The sequence below is a fragment of the Indicator indicator genome, chromosome 16 (assembly GCF_027791375.1).
Source record: "Indicator indicator isolate 239-I01 chromosome 16, UM_Iind_1.1, whole genome shotgun sequence".
NCBI lineage: Eukaryota > Metazoa > Chordata > Aves > Piciformes > Indicatoridae > Indicator > Indicator indicator.
The window spans coordinates 8,662,974-8,688,201 of NC_072025.1; the positions used below are offsets into that span (position 1 = coordinate 8,662,974).

At 36.7% G+C, this 25,228-nt stretch overlaps 1 protein-coding gene across 5 annotated transcripts in view; it reads right to left on the reverse strand.

Annotated features, from left to right (window-relative positions):
- Positions 1-25,228, reverse strand: part of TCF12 (transcription factor 12) — a 162,290-nt gene that overhangs the window by 56,743 nt on the left and 80,319 nt on the right. For all 5 annotated transcript variants that reach the window (XM_054387921.1, XM_054387920.1, XM_054387918.1 and 2 more), the window contains exon 6: positions 13,876-13,940. In XM_054387921.1, the coding sequence (XP_054243896.1) occupies positions 13,876-13,940 (65 nt within the window). The remainder of the gene's footprint in view (positions 1-13,875; positions 13,941-25,228) is intronic.

Sequence of the window (25,228 nt, forward strand, 5' to 3'; positions counted from 1 at the left end):
TATTAGACTTTGTGGTGAACACGGTGCAGGAAACCCGGACAACATTTTGTGAAAAGCAGTTCCTCCAAACACCACCCAAACGAAGAAATGAGACCAGTTCTGCACTTCGCTGAAGACTTGACCCTCACCCCAACAGCAGCCAGGACTGAAGGAAAACTTCTTTACACAGTCCGTGGGGAAGGGGAGGAAATACTGTGATAGCTGTCATTTCAAGTAGCCAAAGCAAGGTCCCAGTCACAAAATCCCAGAACCACTGGGGCTAGCAGAGGGCTCTGGAGGTCGTCTAGTCCATCCCCCACCTGCTCAAAGCAGCTATGAAACACAATTAGGAACTACGTTCCATTCACATTGAAGACAACCCTCCTTACTCCCTGCCAGCATCTCCTTCTGATCTCTGGCACTGATTTTGTAAATGCAAGGGGATCCGTAAAGACACCCCAAAACAAAGGGGTGGGAGGATTCTTAGTCTGTTTTTCTATTCATTAAGGGAGAGGGAAAGGGAGACAACAAAAAAATAACCAAAAAAACAGAAAACACTCCAATTAATTTCTGCCAAGTCATTCCAAAAGGCATGTGTCTATGTCTTTTCCAGACTTAACCTTCAACCTTCACCTCATGACATTTGCTACTCTTGCTTTTTTGTCCTAAGTACTGCAGTTCTTGTAATTTTCACCGGACTCTGAATTTCAAAGCAGCATGGCTACTGCAACAACATAAAGTGTACAGGTTATAGTATACATATTCAGTAAATCTCAAGCTATACAACACACTCAAAAGAAGTTTCCTGATGTATATTGTGCGTTTTGGGTTTTTTTGTTTCGTTGGTTTGGTGGATTTGTTCCTTCTTTTTTTTTTTGTTTTGGTTTTTAAAGGGGGGAAAACCCATAACCCTATTTTACCATACCCACAACCAAATGAAGCACCTGCTTCATTTTTATAATTGTTCCTCAGTCTTGCAAAATAAAATAAAAATAGATGTCGTCAGTTCAGCTTATTGATTTTTCTGCCTTCTGAACCAATTGAGAAGCAATATTGATTAGGACTGATCCTTTCCTAAGGGCATCTGATAAAGAAAGGAATACAAAAATACCACTGAGGATAGCAAAACAGCTTTGTATTATTAGCACCAAGCTTCTCCTGACTAAGTGCCCAAGGTCCCTGCACAGAGGCAGATCGCTTACATCATAGTGTGCGGCATTCTCCAGAGAGAATGTTCACGCTCCCGCCGAACCTCATCTGCCAAGCACGGATCCAATTACTAAAGAATAATCAATGACTGGTTATTCTCCTGAACACTGCCAAGTCCTGTCTGCATTACTTTTATAAATAAACAGGCATCACCCTTAAAAATTTGCCTTGTTGGATTTTATAAGGCATATTCAAGCCCCAAGACAAACAAGCATGTATTTAAAGCAATATATTCCCTAAGGAACATGTGTTCCACAATCAACCTCAAAAAAAGAATATAAAAAAGAATTAAGAAAAAAAAAAGGAAAAGGGTTTTTATCATGATCAACTAAGAACACAGCAAGCCTAATTTCAAAGAGAACAGGGAAAAAGAGGTAAACATGACTGCTTTTCGAATTTAGCCTTTTTAGGACAAAACAAGAAACAGTTTTGACAGCCTCAGGGCACATGGCACGGTCTGACCCAAAAACCCAAGGCTTTTAGAAGGGCCACTATGCAGACAAATGCTTTAAAGGGGTTCTTTTTAAAAAAAATTATTCTTATAAAAATTAAATGCAAGGGAGCCATCTATTCAAACACTGCAAGCATGAGGTGGGAGGAAAAGAATCTTATCTACATACGGTGGGATGAGGGGGTGCATTTATGCACCCTTGTCACAGAAAACAAGTAACTCTGTATTGCAGCTGCATTTATATGCACAAAAGTTAGCCTCCATTCAAACTAACAAAATAATATGCTTATATCAAAATGGTATGCCTGAGATTTAAAAAAAACCCTCCTTACTCAACATATTTTTAAATGTTTTTTCAATTGATTCTTTGAAAGAACTCGAGCATAAAAGGAAGAAAGAGTTTGACTACTTCAGAAATTTTCTTTTTTCCACTCCAACTCTATAAATCTGTAGAACCCCAAAGATACAATTTGATGCCAAAATACTGCTCTGCCTTCAGTGAACTTCTAGGACATTGGCCAGCAGAATGCTAATATGTTGGTTAACAGTTATTTGATTTTCTTACTTTGATATAAAATGTGGACAGTAAAGGCCTTACAGATGTCCTTACACAATACAGATAGATAGGAAAGCCAAGCTATCCTGCAGAACACACAAACACTTTTAATAAACACACTCCATACAATACACTATCACATAAGGCTTTAACTTTTAAAAAATTTGTTGTAGACTGTTTCTGGGTCTAAACCTTGTTCATACTTTTTAAAAATGAACATGTATTAGCACACACTTTCAAGAACTCAGATTTTTCTAGTGCAGCCATAGCCAAACTATGCAGTATTTTCATCCAAATAAAACTGTGTGCCTTTACATTATTCATTATTTCCTATCAAAAGAATAATATGGTTGCGAATAAAAGCATTAGCCCATTATATGCAACTGATTATGACAGGGCCATTGTGGTGGCATAATAAAGCAGGCTGCTTTGGCAGTGAAATGAGAGCTGCAACTTACCAACTGCAAACTATAGATTTTGAAACCACAACAGCTCCCCTACCCCTCCCCCCCAGTAAACTTATCAACTAGATTTTCTTTTTTCTGCATTAGCTTACTTTTAAAGTTTATGCTTGGAATTCCAGCAGTCAGCTGTCCCTATTTAAGGCAGGAAAATAAAAGTGTTAAAAACGCCGTGTTAAAAGCACTTCCTTTGCCTTGCTGTAAACCTGAAATGCTGCACTGGGTAGACAGAAGTTTTGCATGCATGTGCTTTTATTCAATGAGCCATTTGGAGGACTTAAAAGCATGTATAGAATGTCTCAATATTTCACATCTTGCCTTATAGATAAACCTGACAATTTGCATGAGCTATTTAAAAGAATGTAACAAAATGGAGAAAGCAAAACTCTGCTAAACTTGCAAAATCCCCCAGCTAAGTTGTGTATGTTGCTACTGTGATTCCAAAAGAAAGCAGAGCACAACATTAAAAAAATAATTGTTCTGTGAGATACTAGTTCAGTAAAGATGTTTGGGCTGCAAAAAGATCATTCACCTGGGTTTCACATTATGCCATTTAAGCAAAAACATAAAATGACCAAGTTATAGAGTGTTGAATTTTACTTTACTGAAGTCTCTACTCTTTGGAAATTGTAATGAATATGCACCCCAAAATAGGAACTGAAATTTGAAAAAAAAACATTGACATATGACGTAAATTCATTTTAAATTTAAATTCCAGAGATATGTTTGCAATTATCAGCATGTTGTTAAAGAATCTCATCCTGAGAATGTCATCAAATAGTAATGTGAAATACAGTGTTACCATTTTCAGAACAAAGGAGTCCTGAATGAGTAATCAATAGCAACTGGCGGAAAATGAGGCATTAATTATGATCCTCTCTAGTGTTTTGTCTCAAACAAGGTTTCATTAAATATATTGTGCTAACCTGTACATCTTCAAGCCATTACCAATAGATTTGATCAGATACATTTTTGGTTTGTTTCAGGAGAAGGAAAATATCAAGAATTAAAAACAAAAACAACATCTAAAGTGTTATATGGTAACTTGAACGTTTTTTTCTTGATCAGTTTAAAAGAAATCAGGGCTTGCTAATAGAACATCTCGGGAGAGGATCCTCTAACAACATGCTGATAATTGCAAGCATATTCCTCATTTTAAAAAAATACTCAGATCTTATAATCTCAGTGTAGTCTCTTGAAAATTTAATTATCATCTCCTATACCTAAAGTATCACGCAGGTTTGAGAAGATAATGACAGTCATCCATCAACTGCATCCTGCCAGTATAATCAGGCTAATCTAGCTCACTGGAGTAAAAACCAGCTACCTAGGGTACTAAATACTGAAGTGATGCAGCATCGTAAACAAAATAACAGACATTTCATTTTACTGGCTTCCCAATTAATGTTAACATTGAAGAATATCAAAGTATAAATATATTCTCTTTTTCACCAAAGCTTTACCAGATCACCATGAGCTGCTTATTCAACATGTGTACTGAAGCAGAATCTTCTACCATGGATAATTCTGTTTATGTATAAATATATTTGAGACTGAGCGTAGGGAGAGAGGTGGGAGAAAGAAGAAGTTCAGTCAGAATTCCATACTTTTTTTTTTTCCCAGTAATGGGAGGATTAAAGATTAAATGAGAATGGAAGGAAATGGTTTTAAAGTAACTTGATTAGTGCAAGTATTTTGAGTGAGTCCCTTCCTTCTCTCTTGCAATAATGGCTTCCATACACTAATACTGCATACTGGCAAGACTACAAATCCTGTCTGCTTCTAAAAGCAGCACCCTGCTGATATTGGTGTCCAGTCCCCAAGGTTATGCTGGCTCAGCTTGTCTTTGCTCATCCCCCCAGGCAAGGTATTCTAGGAAGGCATTACTAAGCATTGTGATTACAGTTCAGGCTCCCCTCCCTTTGCCTTTGAATGTTTTTGCTACATCATGAAAACAGTAATTTGAACAGCTTCCTTACTACGATTATAACAAAAGCATAAGGTTTGTGGAGAACTACAAAATGTCGGAAGAGAAGCAGCTGAGGAATTATTCATCTACTTCTTAATTTTCTTGGTACAAGAAACCAGTGTGAGAAGTTAACATTATAATAAAAGATTTTATGCTGAATCTTATTTACAGAAGTTAGACTATGAAGGATATTATAAAGCTCAAACTATCCTTGCATCTGTTTCTCTCTCTGCATCTTCAGCAAAATTATTTTAAAAGATTTCAGACCATTAGGAGAATGTTTCATGTACACAGCATGGGGAAGCTGTGCAATTCCTCTCCCATATAACCAAAGGAAAAAAATCTCTTGCTGTAAGAGCAATTACTTGCTGTAAGCATCAAGTCAGAAAATGTGTAACATAATGAAGGTATCAAAACTATCACTAATAGAGCAACCAGATACTGGCTAAACTTAACATGGAGGACCCATATGACTGAATGCTAAGTCCAATACAAAGGTACTAATAAATGGATAGACAAGCCTAGTAAATATCTTAAGATACAATCCCCTTCCCATAATAAACATCATACTTCTCTCTGCTCTTTTACAGATTGGTTCCATCAGGAGCACAGACTGAAAAGCCACACAACACAACTGAAACTAATGCAAGTTGGATGGCTTAGCTCCATGTAAGAGGAATCTAAATGGTAAATTTGTCTTGTGCTTCTTCCAGTCCACACACTATCTGCTCGAGCTGCAGTCTCTCCTAGCCCATCTAAGGCAGCAAATGCTAAGTAACAGGCTGCTTACACCACTTCTATCTCCCTCTTCCCAAATCTATTCAAGGTCTGTATTCATCTTGAGATCAGTAACATGTGCAGATGCAAAATCAGGAAAAGGCCTTCATCTCCCTGAAGTCAGAAAGGAAGGTAACTGGGGCTCAACATACTATAGTAGTTATAGGCAAAAGGAATAAACACTTCAAGAAAATCCAAAGGACAATCTGACTCATTCAAACAGACAGGTATGGCTAGGAGAATTAAACTCATCTTTCCCCCCCATCCTTCACTATTACAATGAATTTGCAATTGAGAAGCATCCAGTTCTGAGGCAGTAAGATTAGTTAGAGACAAACAGTAACTGGTGAAGAAATTCTGTCTGCACTTCATGATGTAACATGCTTTTTACTTCCTTATGCATAAGATCTTTTACATATATATATTCATTCATTTACAGGATATTAATTACCTTAAGTATAATCAAACAATCAAGAACTGAAAGGAGAGGCAAAAAAACTTGCCAGTCCTAAACAGTGTGAGAAAAGTGCAAAGACAAGTAACAGTTTGTTTACTTAAGATACTCAAACTGATTTCTTGTGGAACTGTTTCCCTTGCAGAAATAACATCCCTCCCTGAACTCTTAATTCCTAGCAACTACTACCTTCTTCATTTCAGGGGATATCTTCTCCACTTAACTTCAGGTGGTCACCTCCACTCTGGAAAAAGCCATCTAGCCTATGCCCCGTATGTATACCTTCTAAAAAAGGTCTGCAGGCTCCTTGCCTGCTGAGAGACAGGAGACGTTTTCCCTAATAACACAGTAAGCAATTCACTTGTAACAAATCATAACCAAGAGAAAGTTAGTATTGCTTGATTTCACCTGAAAAGTAAAATGAAGCAAAATACAAAGTTGAACATGCCATGTGCCCTTAAACGAGACATCTCTCTTCCCACCACAGCCTTTTAAGACAGTATCAGCTGGCAGAATCCGTCATTGCTGCTTCAGTTAACATTGTGTCAGCCTTTCCTTCAGAAGTCATGTTTCTTAGAGATAGATAGCTCAGCTGTAAAAATCTGCTTTTTATCAAAGGTGTCAGAAGAGATTAAAAAGAAAAAGAAAATTTACAAAATAAAACCAGTTTGTCAGCTTTAAACTTACATTGGTATTAGAAGCCCCACACTTGTACAAGCTTTTTTTTTTTTTTTTTTTTAATATTTCCACAACTCAGTATTACTTAAGATTTAAATAGACATTATGTTCTCTATGCTATTTCTAAACCTATGTGAGGAAGCAAGGTGCCACTGTTTGTAGTTTTTATTCTAAGGCCTCACAGATAAGAAGTGTCCAGAATATCATGTGTTTTTCTGCTTCACTGTGAAGATGTCTAAAGCATCACTGATTCAAGTGTGCATTGGGTTGGAAGGGACCCTCAAAGGTCATCTTGTCCAACGGCCTTGCAGTGGCAGGGACACCTCCAACTATATCAGGATGCCTGGGGGCACAAATACAAAGCCAGCAACAAGCAGGAAGAGTTTCCTTTTTGCTTTTTAACTGATACTTTTTTTTTTTTTTAAAAGGGAAAAAGAAATAAAATGCCCAACCTTGTGGGCCCCTAACTGATGCAATCTGACATCCTTCATTAGTATTTAAATAAAGTCTAGCATTTATTTTAAAACTACAAAATGGTAGCCCTTTGGTAGCAGCTATGCTTTTCTATAATTAGCACATTTAAAGTGAATCTTTTGCTTTCTTGTACACAATTACACTGAAATGTAAATTTTATATATATGGATTATTATAAAGATCTAATTTCAAAGCATTTTATTTTTTTGTTTTTTTTAAAGCCTGAAGGGATGCAAGATACATTAGCTGCAAGGCTTAATCTAACATTCTCCAGCATCCAATTCACCACAATACTACTACTTCTACTGTCCCCATAGGTGTGGTCTAAATAAGTTTATTTCAAGTCATTCCTCAGGTAAATTAATTATATTTTTCTATTAGAACCATAGAAGCAGTCAGGGTTGGAAGGGACCACAAGGATCATGTAGTTCTAACCCCCCTGCCATGGGCAGGAACACCTCACACTAGATCAGGCTGGGCAGAGTCTCATCCAGCCTGGCCTTAAACACCTCCAGGGATGGGGCCTCAACCACTTCCCTGGACAACCCATTCCAGGCTCTCACCACCCTCATGGTGAAGAACTTCTTCCTCACATCCAGTGTGACTCTTCCCACTTCCAGCTTTATTCCATTCCCCCTAGTCCTATCACTACCTGATAATCTAAAAAGTCCCTCCCCAGCTTTCTTGTAGCCCCCTTAAGATACTGAAAGGCCACGATAAGGTCACCTCAGAGCCTTCTCTTCTCCAGACTGAATAGCCCCAACTCTTTCAGTCTCTCCTCATAGGAGAGGTGCTCCAGCCCTCTGATCATCTTCATGGCCCTTCTCTGGAGATGTTCCAGCATGTCCATATCCCTCGTGTAATAGGGGCTCCAGAACTGGATGCAGTACTCCAGGTGGGGTCTCACCAGAGCAGAATAGAGGGGGAGAATCACCTTCCTCAGCCTACCTGCCACACTTTTCCTGATGCAGCCCAGGATCTGGTTGGCTTCCGGGCTGCAAGTGCATGCTGAATGATAGCAAAAGAAGATGATGAATGAGTTTGTTCCACTTACTTAATCGGTAAGAAGTCAGCTTATTTTTTTCTCCAAGATAGTACCCAAGGAACAGCATACGTTTAAAGTAACTGAAGAAACACAAATCATGCTCTAAAGATGCACAAAGGCCACTGTATCTGTCTTAATATTCCAGTGAAGCTTGTGGGTTGTTTTTCTGATAAAGAAGAAATCAGTAAATCCTGAAAAGTTGCCTGAAATTATGTCTTAATATGTTTACTTGAAGTTTATTCCCATATGGAGCACTAAGTATGGTGCTAATGTACATTAAATGTTACTGTCGTACTGCAAAATTCAGGCTAATTTAATAATAATGCCTGATGTGCCTTACATCATGTAGCAATGATGCAGTAATATGCTGCTAAATGAGTCACCTCACATTAGCTTCACAGGAATAGCAGAGCTGATGGCTACTGAAGGGAAAAAGCTGTAGCAGTATTACTGGAAATGTTGACAGACTAGCTTTCTAATTTTTTTTCGGTTTTGTTTGTTGATTTTTTTCTTCATCTTAAAAATAACGAAACAGCCTTATGTATTGCCAATATGCATAAAAGTTATATAATAGCAACAGAAATGAGTTAAAAATTCATCTGCCACTACTAAATATAACACACAGCACAGTATGATAGAAATTCTTCATATGATATATAGCACTATACATTTCATACATACAACATGTAGTAGCATATATATATACACCCTGTACTATATAGAGCTGTATGTATTTTCTGCACTTGTATGTATTTTATATAACTTTACATAGACTAAGTGAAACGTATTTAGTAAATACAATCAAAGAATCATAGAATGGTCTCGGTTGGAAGGGACCTCCAAAGGTCATCTAGTCCAACCCTCTCTCAACAGTAAATAGGGGCACCCAAACAGGGGTACCCTCAACTAGAACAGGCTGACCAGAGCCCCTTCCTTAGTTCCTTCTTTCGTTCATGTAGTTAACAGATTTATCATCATACAGGACATACATATACTAGAGAGTTAGAAAAATTATGATATGTCTCTTTATAGAAAGTTTACACTTCAAACAAAACCTGGTGAATGCCTCTTTAGTCTTTGCCTAACATCCATTACACTTATTACTCAATTTTATCTCCTTTCTGGAAGATGGAAAACATGCACACTTCAAATTGTTATGAGGGGAGGGTAAACATGTTATCTCTATATGTTAAAAAAAATCTATAATATTTATTTTTTCATGCATAATTGTTTAAAATTAATACAGAACATTAAGGGGATAGTCACAAATAACTTACTATCTTCAGCTTAGTGATGGATGCCCGTGTGGGAGACACATGAGAACAGGCACTGTTAGGCCAAAGCAAGATTCTCCTCTTTGCCAATTATCCAGGACACTTAGAGACTCATGGGGATAAAGCTACCTTCTGTGAAGACCCACAGAAACAATTAGTCTAACCGCTACACATGCATTGCACATTTATCTCAATTTCACCTTGAAAATAGCACAGATTCCTGGCTTTCCTAGAGCTCAAACCTGTCAAAGCAATGTGCAGTGACAGCTGGGGACCTTTTCAATGATACTGGAAATGGGAGTCACATTCAATATCAGAAGTCTAATCTTGTTTCTTTTACTTAAGCTACAGTCTCAGTATTACATTACAGAAATGTAAAGAAAACCCTCTTTATTACAAAAAGCTTTCTGAAGACTTAATCTATACCAAATTTATCATTTGTGAAAAACATGCCCCTCCCAAACCTGCAATTACACAGACAAGAGGAATGGTGGGATTCCCCAAAAATCACAAACACTCCCCCTCACCTCCAATTTGAAGACACAGAGACATTGTATCTATCCACTCAGCACTGCATTTCATTGAAAGCAAAACAGTTTTTAAATTTCTTCTAAAAGCTGTCAATTCCTTGTCCAAGTAACTTTTGTTTTTTTAAATTCATCTAAACCATAAGCCTTGATATCTCATCTTACCCACCCACTTGGAGTCTATACATTCTATGAATCATCAGAGAAAAGAAAAAGTCAGTTGGAAAGGTGACGACCTGTCAGAAAGAGAAAGATCGTGCAGTAAAAATAAAGCCAAAAAAAGGAAGGCAATTCAGAATTTGATGGCAAAACACTAGACAAACACAAGTTTTAAGGTAACACACAAAAATACACTGTTGACCTAACTGTTCACCTCATGAACACTAAACCACACAAAACCCCACAGATCAAGAAAAATGTAACTGCCTTATCAAGGTTGTTACTTGCATGAACAGGCCCAGTGCAAGTGCTATACGCTAGGATGTTCCTTTTTGGCTTTCTTAAAACACCTGATGGAAATAAAACCTGAAAGTACTCACTTGCTGTTTGATAAAATATTCCTGAATTAGCCATATGTACACTCCTGTGACTAAATGCCATAGCCAAATCACATTTCTTTATTTAAGTCTCTTAGGTTTTCAAGCTACAATGAGAAATCAATCACACAAACTCCAGCACTCTAACTGTAAAGTCAACAGTAGCTAACAGTCCATACAAACCACTGTTTATTTTCAGTGAAGGGTGAGAAGCAAAAGTCTTAAACCTCAGTTTACAACAGCCTTGCAAATTTTCATTCCAGTCCTCTGTAAACTTAACAGGAGGTAAAAATTAAAACTCATCACAAATCCACACTAGGTTATTAATATCATTTATACCAATGAGATATGGAAAGAGCTTTGGTAAGAGACGAGCAGTATTAGGAACAGTTAGAAGACTCAGAAGACTTACTTTTGAAACCATAGTCACTGCCTTGGAACACTCATGGTTTAGAGGGAACGTAGAGATTGAGAAATAATGGGGTTGGTTTGTTTCAGGGAGCAACAAAAGCAGTGACTTGTAATTCCTCAGCAATTTACATTTCATTTTTTGGAATATTGGAAGAAATAGATTGCAAATGTCTGGAAGCTGGAATCAACTATGCAAAACTAATCTTACTTTCTTCTTAGACAGTTTAAGAGATGTTTTAATAAAGCTTTTATTACTTTCACATCTCACAGGTGAACGAAGGAACCAAGGACAACTGAAAGTACTGCTGAATATAGAGTGCAGATGTTTTAAGAAATGGTAGCTAGGAGTTCATGATCAATATGGGATGAACGTATTAACTGAGCCTTTGCAGGCATCTGTTTTGGACATCATTCCACTTCTTAACTAGTGATTTGGATGAAAAACAACAGCATTTACTAAATTTACAAAGCAAATAACCCAGAAGGATTTAGAAATGCAGTGCAAATCTGGAATTCAAAATTGTACTCACAAATTTAGAAAAGGTAAAATCAGCGTGTTAAAAAATAAATAATTTGTGCATATGAAACCTGCAAACTAAAAAATACAGGCTAAGAGATGATAAGCTGGCCAGCATTGCCATAAGAAGGTACTGGGACATTACAGAGCATCATCAAACAATTATCAAAGATTGGATACATGTTATGAAAAGTTAAACAGCACACAGAAAAAAAACAACAGTACCCTCACAAAGATCCAGGAGATGTCTTTTTGCCATAATAGTAAGGCCTTTGATGAGGTAATTTACCTGTTAAAGCACTAGAATTCTCCAGGGTTATGAACCTACTGGATAACATCTAAGGCAGAATATAAGCCTCTCTACCAATATTTCAGTCAGAAATAACACCTGTTACATATTCTGCATTATATTCTGCACACCAAATGCAAAAATTAACTCCATTTATGTTTTGTCTTTTCTAAGGACTCTTTATCATCTTAATAATTTACTGTATTTCCAGCCTCTACAGACTTAAAAAGAGTATAGATTTTTCTCCAAATCCACTGTCTCTAAGAGGAGACACTGTCTCCAAGAGTTGGATGCTTTAATTGCAAGGGTATTTAGATACGGCATCAAGAAAACTTTTTAAGAGTAAGAATGTTCAAGTATTGGAAAACAAAGTCCAGTGTGGTCATGCAGTCTCCTCCATCTCTGGAGGTTTATAAAGACTGACTATATGAGCATCTGTCAGGGACAATGAAGCTGATTCTTCATTTGGATTCTCAAAATGATCTCTCAGGATCAGTTCTGACCTTTTCTTTGATAGCTTTTAAATTCTAAGGCCAAATTAAAGTACAAACTCTTAACTATCCATATTAATTTAAACTGAATTAAAACTTAATTGAAAGTTGACTCTTATGATAATTTTCTTAACAGAACAATTTAGGTAAACCAGGATTACCTAAAATACCATTTTTCCTGTATACTAAGAATGTATGTCTAAGAAGGAAGAAACGATGTGAGAGCAATCAAATCTAAGGAGTAAATACGTATTTAATACAGCTACATGTAAAAAATATTAAATAGTACTAGATATAAAAAATGAGGAAATGTAAAAGCATTTTCCTCAACGAGAAGTAAAACAACAGAAATTACACTTATTACCACAAACAAAACAGAATCTTATGCAAAGTTAACATAAACCCATTTTCCAATGCACAATATTAACTGAAAGAGAAACATGGAAATTAATTTGCTAACAAACTAATGTAAAATTATATTTAAATACAACACATACGGAGTTATTTGAACAACAGTAATAACATTAATATAGTATTTTACTGTCTCGACTGGCAATAACACAAAGCCCATAACCTCAACTTACAGAGGTACCTTGCTTTTTGTGAGAATGTTACTGAAAGCTCACCCATACAGTTACAAATAGGTCTTTGTCCTTCACATCTGTGTTGCAGAGTAGTAAAGGCTGTAAGAATGAGCCTTTCTTAATAGGGGAAGCAATGTTAGAACTGCATTGCCACATGGTGCTGCCTGTTCACGTTTCCCAAACTAATAGTTAAAAGACGCAAAGCCAAGATGTCAAACTGCTATGCTATGTTTTATCCTCCAGAAGAAAAATGCTCCTGAAAACATCAGTTAAAGGCAAAAAGTCTACTTGCAGTGAAATTTGAATTTATTTGTCTGAGGAAACAACACAGCAAATACATTTCTTGGAATTAAAACCATAGTATATTAGTTATTAAATCTGTCAACAAATACTGAGCATAATAAAATGAAAATTACACTTTTAAACATTCAAACTTCCTGAACATTCAAAATAGACTTTTAAACTATAAATCAATAGAGTATTCTTCATGTGGCTTATTAGCAAAAAAAACCAAACCAAAACAAAAAAGAAATCTTCATTCTGAAACAAAGATTTAGAGATAAAGTTTTCTTTAATTAAAGAACACAACATCAAAACCCTAAAATAATACATCATTAAACTGGATAACCTAATTGTTAAAAACTGAAAGCCTAGTAACTGTTTTCCTTTAAAAGTGTACAAAATCTTCACTTGCAGTAACAGTTGACTAATGAACTGTATGCAGCAATTACTGGTTGTTTTGGTTTGTTTTGGTTTGGTTTGTTTTTACAAATTATGTGAAAAAATCTTATTATCACAGACTAATCATGATGTGCAGTAAGTATTAGTCTGCAATTCTGTCTGCAGCCTTGGAGAGAGGAACAAGCAACTGCAAAGGATAAGAAAATTCATCTCATGATTATCTGTAGAAAGATGCAATAGACACATCTAAAGCACATCATTCAATGTTCAGACTAGTAACAATTGCCCTTTTACTGAAAAGAGGAATTCATACTCGTGGAATACTCTTGCAGAAGTATCTCCTGTAAGTGGATGCAACGCAATTTGACCACATATAATCCAGAAAATATATTCTACAAATTGTAGAACCCATTTTTCTTTTTACTATGCTTGGTAGCCTAACACATTCAAGTAACTTAAACTAAATTTTAGTTCGAATTATTCCATTTGCTTTCCATCGCTGCTATACTTACTTGACAGCCTGGCAAGCCCGTATCTCTACCATACAATGGAAATGGACCTCTATCTGATGTTTTTCCTATAAAAGAAAGACATTTGAAATTAGGTTCTTTTAGAAACCTGCAACATATTTACATCAGTTGTCCTTATATATGCAATTCAGAAAATCAGTTCGGACCACAGTAAATTAACAAAAATTAAGTTGCATCATAAAATTAGGCTTTTATACATCTGCATTTAATGCACTCACACAGCACTACTGTATTAGATGACACACTTACCTAACTCCATTTTTTACATAACCCATCACAATTTTTTATTGTTACAAAAGAGCCTCATCAGTACATTTAATTAAGAAGAGCAAAGGTCCAGCTTCACTTGCATTATCAATGAGCAAAGATAGAGACATTCTTAGACATTTTTCATTCCTACATCAAAATAACACATAGCTGGTATTACGTGAGGTGATGAATACATTAAACAGTAAAATAAAACAAATAAAGCCAGCTGAAAAGTTAGTAAAAACTTCAATTCAGAACAACAAGAAAGCCCACACCAGACTCTAATCATGGCTGAATTCTTCAGCTCTTGACACTCATAGAGCCTTAAAACCCTTTCATTTCATGTACATTCCAGTCGGGTGCAGAAGTCAAGCGATACAACTGGTCAAGACAGCAAACAAGACTCTTCCGCCACACACACAGTATCTCCATGTAGGTAGCACATACCAAACATGGGCCTTGTGTAGAGCGGCTGCCCTTGGACACTGCTATCTGAGGGCAGAAGGCAGGAACAATATGGTTGACAATTCCAGGAGAACTACTTATTGCTGCATTTGTTGGTTATGCCACCAAACCGGTACGTTTATATATTAAAACTTGGTGTAAAAGATACCCACCAGGGTACAGAAGTTTATCAATCAACATTTTTTTAAAAAATCTGGAACAGAACTCTTTGCTGAACAATGCCAAGAATCAGACAGTCATCAAGTATGTGCATAGCAGGAAACAACAAGTGCATATACCTGCCCTAATTATGACAGAGAACTAAGAAACACTCTATACCACTATTCAGTCTTATCCAAAGGCAAGCATCCACAAATACCTATTTGAAAATCAATGCCATCTAAACCAGATAGGCATTTCCTTTTCTAAACAATGTATGTCACCCAGGCCTCATACGAAGAAAAAGCAGCCTGTCTTACACATTCCCATTTAAGTGACAAATAGTTCCATGGTATTGCAATTGTGCTTCTAGAACTGGACTTGGGCTACTTTTTCTGATTTTTCTCTCTTAACAACAATAAAAAAAATCCCTAAATATCATTGCATAAAACTATAATGTTAATTTTTAAAAGTGCATCTTGTGTAAGCCAAGTGCGTAAGACAAAGTTTGAATCTCTTGGCACAAGATCTCTGCAAGATTATCATCTTAACTACAGGGAGTCTGGTCAATAGTTTGCTTGAAAAATGGCAGCTCTGCTCTAACAAAGGGAGGGAAAAAAGTTAACATTTTTCTGCTGAAGCAATTTGCTTCTAACACCTACCAAGCAAATGAAATACCTAGCATGCAGAATAAGATGAAGTAGGATGAATCATGCTGTTCATGTTAAACCAGAGTCAGCATTTTCTTTCCAGAAAATGAGAATCTTATACCACATGATAAACAACTCCAACTGTAGTATGCAATATTCTAGGCAGGCTTTAAAAACAAATATTTGTACAAGTCAATTACAGAAGCTAGAAAAATTATGATTTAAAATTGCAGTTTGCGTAGTAAGCAGGAAATTGTTAGATAAGAATGCATAAAATCATGTTATTTAAATGTTATCACTTCAAAAGCCTAGGAGGTTCATACTAAAGGAAAAAAGCTGATGTGAATAGCCCTGTCTATACTAAATTTGCTTCTAAGAAATTATCAAGAAAAGTCAAGGCTGCCTGATGCTGCACTGCCTAAACATTTGTGAAGAACTAGAGCTGGAGCAAATTAAAATTTAACCTGTGGTCCAGTGGCTAAGCTCTTCAAGCAAGTACAAGACAGTGCCTTTTACACAGAGTCTCCCAAACACATTTGTGTCAGAAGTACTTAGATACAACTCTAAAACCTGCAATGGTGTCACCATGTTAAAGGTGTGACTTTTTAAACAATCACACAATACAGAAACACATGTTGAGGCCACACTCAAGGCCTGTCCCTGGTTCTCTTGTACTGTACAACTGCATCCTGTTGTCCCTTTTGCTGGACTGGAGCACTGTGCTAGCAGCATGATCTTCACACTTGCATAGCAGAAGGATGGGAGAGAGAAGGTGACATGAGCACCACCAGAGCACATCTGCTTCATTGTTCATAAGAGAATAGGACAGACTCCATTAACAGTCTGTGAAGCTTCACTGATACTACACAGGAAAGGTTTCCCAGCATTGTGCTGTCCGCCAGTATCACAGGATGGTTCCACTATCAACACAATGTGAGTGTATTGACTGCAAATTGTCTGTTGTCACTTCAGCTGCTCCTTTCCAGGCACAATACTATTATCACCATTTAAAGCATTGCAAGTAAATGTTACAGGTAATGTTTACTTATCAACAGAAAGAGAAAACACTTAGCAACTACTCCATGTAGTAAGTCAAGTATTTGAAAGGTATGTAATGCCAACTTTGAGAAAATGGCACTTCCTCACTCCTTTAACAAACTGGTAGGTCTCATACATACTGTCTGATCAATGCATGGGCAGTCTTGGGCATCTAATAAAGCTCAAACACAAAGCCAAATATATCAAAGCTGAATCCCTTGGGTGTTTTTTTTTAGCTTATCAGATAGCTTCCTACATTATCCAGATTCTCTACATATGACAGAAGAGCATAAAAATGTAGTGCTTACTGTAACAAATCAGATTTACTGGAGTACCAGTGTTTATGAGCACACAAACTTTAAAAACATAGCCAAAGCAGACCCCGAAATGTTTGGCAGGTCTACCCCACAAGATTTGCTGCTGAATATCTTATACCCTCTGTCTGATCATACCTCTCTACATTCTCTCATGAGGGTCTTGTCACAGTCAGTGCTCACTACACAGATGCCAATAGTATCTTTTTTTACGATAGCTGGAAATACAGAAACATTAATGCTTGACATTAAGGGGACATGAGGAAACATCAGTTGGAAGAAGAAGGGTATGCAAAAACACTCTTGGATGACAAAATCCTCACTGAATGTTTTCATTTGCACAGGTTTGTGTAAGCACAGCTGTAAAGACATGAGTAGACATACCAGCTTCAAAGGTAAAGCAATGCTCAAATGAATTTTATTCCTTCTTCAGCTCCCACTTTATTTTCACAAAATATTAATGAGAACTACAGCAGCTTTGGCCAATTTTCTGAGCTCCAATACATCCCATCAGATCTTCTTTAGTACCTTTCAGTACTTCCCATCAGTAGGGCTTTTTGCACACAGCTATTGTGAATCATCAGCTCTTTGATCACCATCATGTACCTTCTATCTCAATATTTCAAAAATTATCTGCTGTCATTTTAGAAGTACATTCTACACATTGCTTCCAAAGAACCATCATGGTAAACTTATCTTCAGGTTACATACCACAGTGACTCTATATCCTACTATTTTGTCTTCCAACCAGATCTGAATTAAAGCAACAGACATTTAGAAATAATTGAGTTGATTATACAAAGAAAGATGAAATCTGCACAAATCTACTCACAGGTTTGGTGGGTTGGTTTGTTCGTGGTTTTGTGGGTTTTCAGAAGGTTTTTTTGTGTGTCTGTGTTTTGGTTTGGGGTGTTGGTTGTTTGGTTTTGGGGATTTTGTTTGTTTGTTTGGATTGCTTTGGGTTTTTTTTAGTAAGTTTCATGTGTTTTCATCAATAAAAAAACTCAATGACCTAATCACTACTTAAGAGGCCCAAGGACTATGTAGTTAAAAGAAACTGAGCCAAGAAAATCCCACTCAGCATTTTGAACAAGTACCTCCTAACTTCATAAACTTAAAACCTTGACACATTCTGTACCAATTCAAACATTAATAGGCATTTAGTAAACTATTCTTTTTCTCTTGCAATCACTTGTCTAAGTGTGATATTCTCACAACTTAATATAGCTTTTGAATACTGCACAAGGAATTGTATTCCATAATAAATCTATCAGCTGTATAACAGCTGTGCAGCCTTCTTAACACAGAATGAACTGAAACAGCAAGATGCAAAGTGATAGTGAGCTGAAAACAGCACTGCATTAACTCAGCTGAGGACTACTTCAGTGAATGCACTATAAACGCCTGTCAGTAGTAAAACAGCCTTTACCCACTGCTTCTAGATAATGCCTACTTTATGAGAGGACGACAGGATGTGTAACTCCGCAAAAAATTACTTCAGTTCCCACAGAAGTAACCCTTTACAGACTAAAGATTTTTCTATGCATTGCTACGAATTTATATTTGGGTGACAATATGGAAAGCACCAACAGTTTTAAATGAATCGATGTTTATCATCCAGTATGAATAGCACAGTGACCACAGCTGGCAGCTGCTCTCTTTGTCAGACATGAAATACATTTACCCTACTTGTACAGAGAATCATCCTTCAGTGAATCTTGAAACATGTTTCAGAGTTTCTAATCATAATTTCACCCCTGATAACACTGTTAACCAGTCATAATAGAGAGCTTACCTAAAAGTCAGTTTATAACAAAACATAGTTGACTTAAGAGGATTTTCTTTTTGAAGTTATTAAACTCGTGTTGGTACATTTGGCCAGAAAATTTTTATATTGCTTTCTCCTCCTTCACATCCAGTAACAAAATACCCACCAACAAACTATGTGTCTCTGTAACCAGAGAACAAATGCATTCAACTAGGTTTTCAATATAATGAGGAACAAACCGCAAAAGCTATACTAACTGGTGCATACAGATGACACCAGAAAAATATTCAAAGTAAAGAGTTTTCTAATGCCATTTTCTAACTTATCACAAAGCAGAAAGGAAGTATGCAAAGTTTATAGAATAATATCCTTGCTACTTCCAGTATAGGTCCATTCTTCTTAGTTATTTTTTATTTTCAACATTTTCTGGTGTTAAAAATTTGTATTCAACAATCACTGTGTTGTGGGGGGGAAAAAAAATTACATTAGACTAAAACACAAAAAATGAGCCCTGCTCCTGCAGTCTGGTGTGCTGCCTTCTTAGAGACAAGACTGACCGAACACATGCAGCCATAAAATCTTTCCTACATGTCTTGACATTTCCCATGGCACCAGAGAAAACACTCTTACCCCTCTACTGCCATATATGGCTACTCATTAATAGAGCCTTTCACAGTTTTAATCTGTCTTATACCCACAATCTTATCTCTAATATTTTAACAGTAGATAATACACATATGTATGTATATTGGGAATACATATAAAAATATCACACACATTTTTCCTTATATTTTTGATCAAAACTTATGGAAATGAAATTGATCTGAAGCAACAGAGTTTGAAGAAAGTGCTTAAAATCCAGGACCTCCTTGTCTCTTCACAATTTAAGCATTATTGGCTAATGTGTGCCAAGCTGGCTACACTGAGGATGTTTAAGAAGTCAGTGCCAACAAGTGCAGCTGCTGGACTTGCAGCACCCTCCTCCCGTTCATGCCAAGCCAAATTACTCACTCAGCTATGAACAATAAAGCAGCAACTCAAGAAAATAGAGTGCAAGCAAGACTAGTAGTAAACTACAGGATCCCTACAGAGGTCAGTTATGAGCAAGTCCCTAGTTGTAATCACTTTTCTAACCTAGCCTTTATCTCACCACATGCTCCATCTTGGCTCAGTCCTCTTCTGACTGCAAGTAGCTTCCCAATCAATGACCCCTGAAGTCCTGCAAATACATCCACATTCCCTTACCTAAAAAAAGAAGTGTCTGCAAACTCCCAATTCAAATTTTTAAAGTTAAGGTTAGCAAATAATTCATACATAAGATCATGTTACTCAAACACATTGTAATAAAGTAACAGAAGAGAAGGAAAGAAAAAATAACCCTATTTAACCAGGAATGCTGTGCCAAAGAGATGATCAGCAATAGTCCATATAGGTAATCTTAAGAATGATGACCCATGTGTTCTTGAAGATAAAGAAATGGTAGGTACAGAATATGACTAGCGGGGGGAATTATTTCTATGCCCCTCTCCATGACATGTCCAAAATGCAATTTTCCCAGATCGAAGAGGATAAGGCTAAGTAAAGCTTGGTTCTTATACTACAAATTTGCTCCCTACTCATTTCTTCAGTTAAAATTTTGAAAGACCACAATCCTACAGAACAATCTGCAAGATGTAAAAGCTCATGATTTTGAATGAGATTTATGGGACTTAGCTGTCCAATCTCAGATCAGTCTCCAGTCTCCTAGGATTCTCCATGCCATAAATTCTCATTTGTAAGATAGCATTATACTTCTGCTATTTAGTCCTATTACTTGTCTTTTCTGGAGCAAGAACTGTCTTTCATATCTAAATGGTCCAAAATATGGAAATTTCAAAACCAGAATTACCTGGAATTAGCTTCCCACTGTAACTGTTGCAATTTTAAGAACAATGTTTTAGACAGCAAATACTAATTTACTGCTTTTGTTGACATTTCGACAGGATCATCTGGAGGAGCTGGGGAGGAGTCCCCCTTTTTTCACTGTGCTTTACAAAAATTAGTGAAGTTGCAAATTTCTTTTATACTTTTGAGTTCTGTGGGTATTTGCGTAAGTCTTCCACTAAAAATGCTACTGATTGAACTGACCTGGCAATGATCTCAAGCTACATTTATTAAAACATTAAACACAGCAGTCAAGGGATTTCTTACAACTTCTTTAACACAACATTTTAAAAAGAAACTGTTTCCCACACTTTTACCCCATTGATTTGTAAGTACTTCTAAGAAAAGTATTCTGTCAGTTTGTAGAGTACTGCACAGACCCTATGCTACGAAAACAATTTATTAATACTCTTATACACTTCAAGTACAAAGGACGTAAGGTTGGACTAAATTCCACATTATATTTGGACTGACCCTATGAACCTGTAATTTATATGCTCATGTCAAACTGAGAACATTTCTGTTCCATCAGTGGCTGATTCACAAAGGTTCCTTCCTCAGTACTATTCCTGTCTCTGTAAGTTACCAGGCTTATACTGTGCTAAATATGTGGAAGGCTGCAAGGAACTGAAGCTTCTAGCAGAAAACGCACATGAATAACTTAAGGCAAGGGGAAAAGAGGGACTACAAACCTCTCAAACAAAGAGCGAGCTTTATTCTCCTCCCCAAGCATATGTGGGCAAGCATCTGCAAACTAAATAATTCTTGAATAGCTGTTTAGTATATTTAGTTTAATTTTCCCACTATGTCTACCCTAGGCTAGCCTTACCATAAATAATGTTACTACTTTATTAACCCATTAATATGTGCTATGCATAGACAGAATATCCAGTGGTAGAAATACACTAAAAATCACTACACTAAAACCATACTAAAAAATAAGGGAAATCAGGGATACAATAACAGTAACACAATAACCAAATTAAGTATGCCTGTGAATACGCATACATTCCACACTGGTGGCAAGAAGGCATTTTATCACACAATTTTATCCACCTCTTCATCCCATGTATTTCTAGAGTATTCCAAGTCTTTACTTTGTCTGTTAAAACGTCTCCTTTTGCTATCTTTCTTATCTCATCCCCAAGGGATTTACTTGCAATTTTCAAGCCACTAACAAAGCTGCTACTTAAAACTAACTTGAAAAACATTCTTTGCTCTCCTGGTGTGGAATTTGTCCCAGATCTAAGGACAACCATTACTCAGCGTCTACCAGCGACTTTAACATCAAGCACATTCTTAAGTCTAAAGTCAAGAGGATTTTATAATTGGAAATGAAAAGAGAACCCACACTTTACAACAAAATACTACACCTGTTTCTGATTAAAAGATTATTTTGCTGATACTACTTACTAAAAATTACTAAATTACTTATACATATAAATATAAAAAATTCAAAGAACAGTTTCTTATATAGGCATCCCACAGCTGTTCTCACCATCTAAGGTCTATTAATTCTCATTAAACTTGAAAAGCCAGCTTTGTCAACAACAAAGGATTCTCCCCCCACCCATTCTCTATACAAGCAGTGGTTCAAACAGGGCAAGTATTTATAACCACCTTCCATAAGGCAACTGGCAAACACACACAATAGTACTCTGTCAAAAACTTTTTGACAGCTCTTATTTGGATGATTTGCATAACATAATCAAGCTTCACCCTTCACACTCCACAGAGCCATCCCAAATGCACAGCGACAGAAGTCTGTAAATAGAGTATTCCCAAACTGTGGTCTTCAAACTAGCAGTAGCTCCTAGAGTGCAAAACAGCCCATGAACACACACACACATACCACCCTAAAAAAAAAAAAAAAAAAAAAAAAAAAGCACAGCACCACCACAAAAAAAAATTGAAAATAAACCTCAAACATTAGAAGCTAAAACAAAATTCAGAAGAAAAACAAGACAACATGTTAAGTGTTGTCCCAGTATTACTGCTTCAAGAGAAGAATTTCTGCAGGCACTGCAGAGTAACCAAGTTATCTGTCAGAATTAGGACGGGAAAGCCTCACAAGGCAGTGCGTGAAAGCAGCCATCTCATGTTTGAGGGCTGAAAACTCCTAGCTATTCACATGCAGTATATGCAAGCACATTGAGCCAAGAGAGATGAAGCAAAACCCCCATAAAGAATAGTTAATTTAAATTAATACAAAGCACTTGAAGTGCTAAGAGCTTCAAATAGGTGGTCTTATTTCAGTACAAAGCCAGTATTTACAGGAAGGGACTTTAGACTGTGCAGAAATTTAAAGCAATCCTACCAAGCCCTGAAATACTCAAGCTAACTGCACAAGAGAACATCACTGTGTTGCAAAAACGCAAACTGACATTGGAGAGAACTTTATCCAGGAGAGGGGGAGGAGGGACCACAAACAAACCAAAAAAACCCCAACCCACTCTCTAAACCATCATCTCATCTGTAGACATATCATGTCTCCATACATGTATGAAAACACTGAACACTGATACTGTACTGCCAAAGCACTCTCAAGATGAATACTGTTTTAAGTCATATCCAAAAAAAACTCCAAAAAAACTAAGAGTTGCAAAACAAAACACACTTGCTGTTTATTTTGGGAGTTGAGACAAGTGGCATTTTTCAAAGAAAAAAAAAAAAAGTCTTTATAAGAGATCATAACAGTCATGGGAATGTGACTGAAGAAATGTTAACAAGAATATGCCAAGTCCAGACACACAGTGAAGGTGAACTTAAATCTTAAATTTAAACCCCCAAGGAACATGGTGTGTTGTTCAGTGAACTAAAGAATAGAACTTCATATATCAATAAACACCCTCCTCTGCTTGGCTAAGCTGGGCTTTCCAGAGATATCACCATGCTGCTTTAAATGACAAAGCAGATCACAAAGACACCTTTCCTAAGCATGTTAAGAACAAAAGGAAAACTTACGTCAATATGAGTAATTATTTTATAGAAACCATAACATGAATAAGAATGATGAAATATTTTTTATTTCAACAGGAAGGCAGGCATAAAAGTAATTGTTAACATTCTGCATTTTTCTATTAGCAGGTCTAGATAGTCTGACTCAGAAAAGAATTTTTAAAGAAACATTTAATGTGTATCAACAAAGGAGTTCTCTTAAATATTAACACCGGTTTTACTTTGGTCTTTACTCAGGAAGTACAAGATGTCTGGAAAAAAGTTCATTTTGTTCAACACTTAAAATAACAAATAGGATTACCTAAATAATTTTTCCTCTGATAGCAAGTTAGAAATAATGAAATTGCAAAAATGGAATTTTATTAATAAAAGGTAGGTTAATGATAACCTGAATTTGTGGGAAATCTGTCTTTTTTACACTGTAAGCTTGGCAGAGTACAATATCAATGTAGCTGGTTTTTGTAAGGTACATGCCTTGATGCAATAATATATTGGGAATAGGGGGGTGGTGAAGAAAAAAGTTAACCCTTAAAAGAGTAAGAATGCATTAAGGGAGTACAAGCCAGGCATCACACATGGTTTTAAAATGCAACTGCAAACAAAGAATCATCAACATGACTCAAATCTTGTCCCTAGATTTAGTGATTTTTTCCTTTTTACGAATCAATTTGACAATCTGAACGTGTTACTGGAAATGCAGAGCTTCCTGACAGACTGAAACAACTGAAGACAGGTCACGGATATGGAGTGCTCTGAACTGCATGTAAGGAAGCAAGCTGCCTTTTTTTATTCAGTCAAGTGCAAAAGATGCCTGCAGGACTGAGACAAGGCCCTACAGCCTCCTCCTCTTTAACAAAAGGCGGGTGGCAGCTATGAAAACTTTCTGTGATCCACCATTATCTTCATCTTTCTTACCAGCCAGCCTCAGCAGCTGCGCAAGAGGCACACCGGCCTTTGTGAATCCCACAGGTATTCTCCCCAGGCACTGAACAGGAAAGCTGAAATGCCTACCTTGGGGTTAGGTTATGGTACCTGAAAGTGTTACAAAGTGAAAATCTTCCTTCTAAGCCTAAATAGTATTAAAGAGTGAAAGTAAAAATCATGCAGGCGTTGTAACTTTTTATCTATTTTACCTGCTTGTACTTCAATTCCCTGCACTACACAATGGGAACTAAGGAGATTGCATATCATTACAGAAGGCTTTTATACACAAACTAGGATTAATTTCAAAGACACTTCCTTATTCCGTATCTATTCTTCATCTCTGCTGTAAGCTCTCAACTACACATCACTCCTTGATATTAAACAGTCATAAACACTGATAGAAAATACTTGTCTTGATCCTGCTCTCTCTCGAGTACTCATCTAAGTCTCAGCATCTCAAGCACCTATTTTACTTCTCAATGGAGTGGCTTTTCAACCTAAATCTGTATTTTTATCAATCTCCATGCACCTATAATTTTGCCATTATCAACTATACACCATATATGGAACCATATATGGAACCTGTCATACTTAATGTCTTTATCAGTAGCCTGGAGGAGACAGCAATGTGCATGCTAAGAAAAGTTTGCAAAACAATCCCAATTTAGAAGACACCATTAGTACATGTGAAGGCAGGACCACCATTGAGAGTAATGTAGTCCATTTAGAGAACAGGGCAAACAGGAAGCTCATAAGATGCAACCATTACATTGCTAAAACCTACGCCTCAGACAGACTAAGCATATCTGAAATACATATTCAATTTTTGATCCCTCAAAAACAAGAAAAAAAAATAAACAAAACAAACCCAGCACACCCCAAATATCACAAACAGAACCAACCAAGCA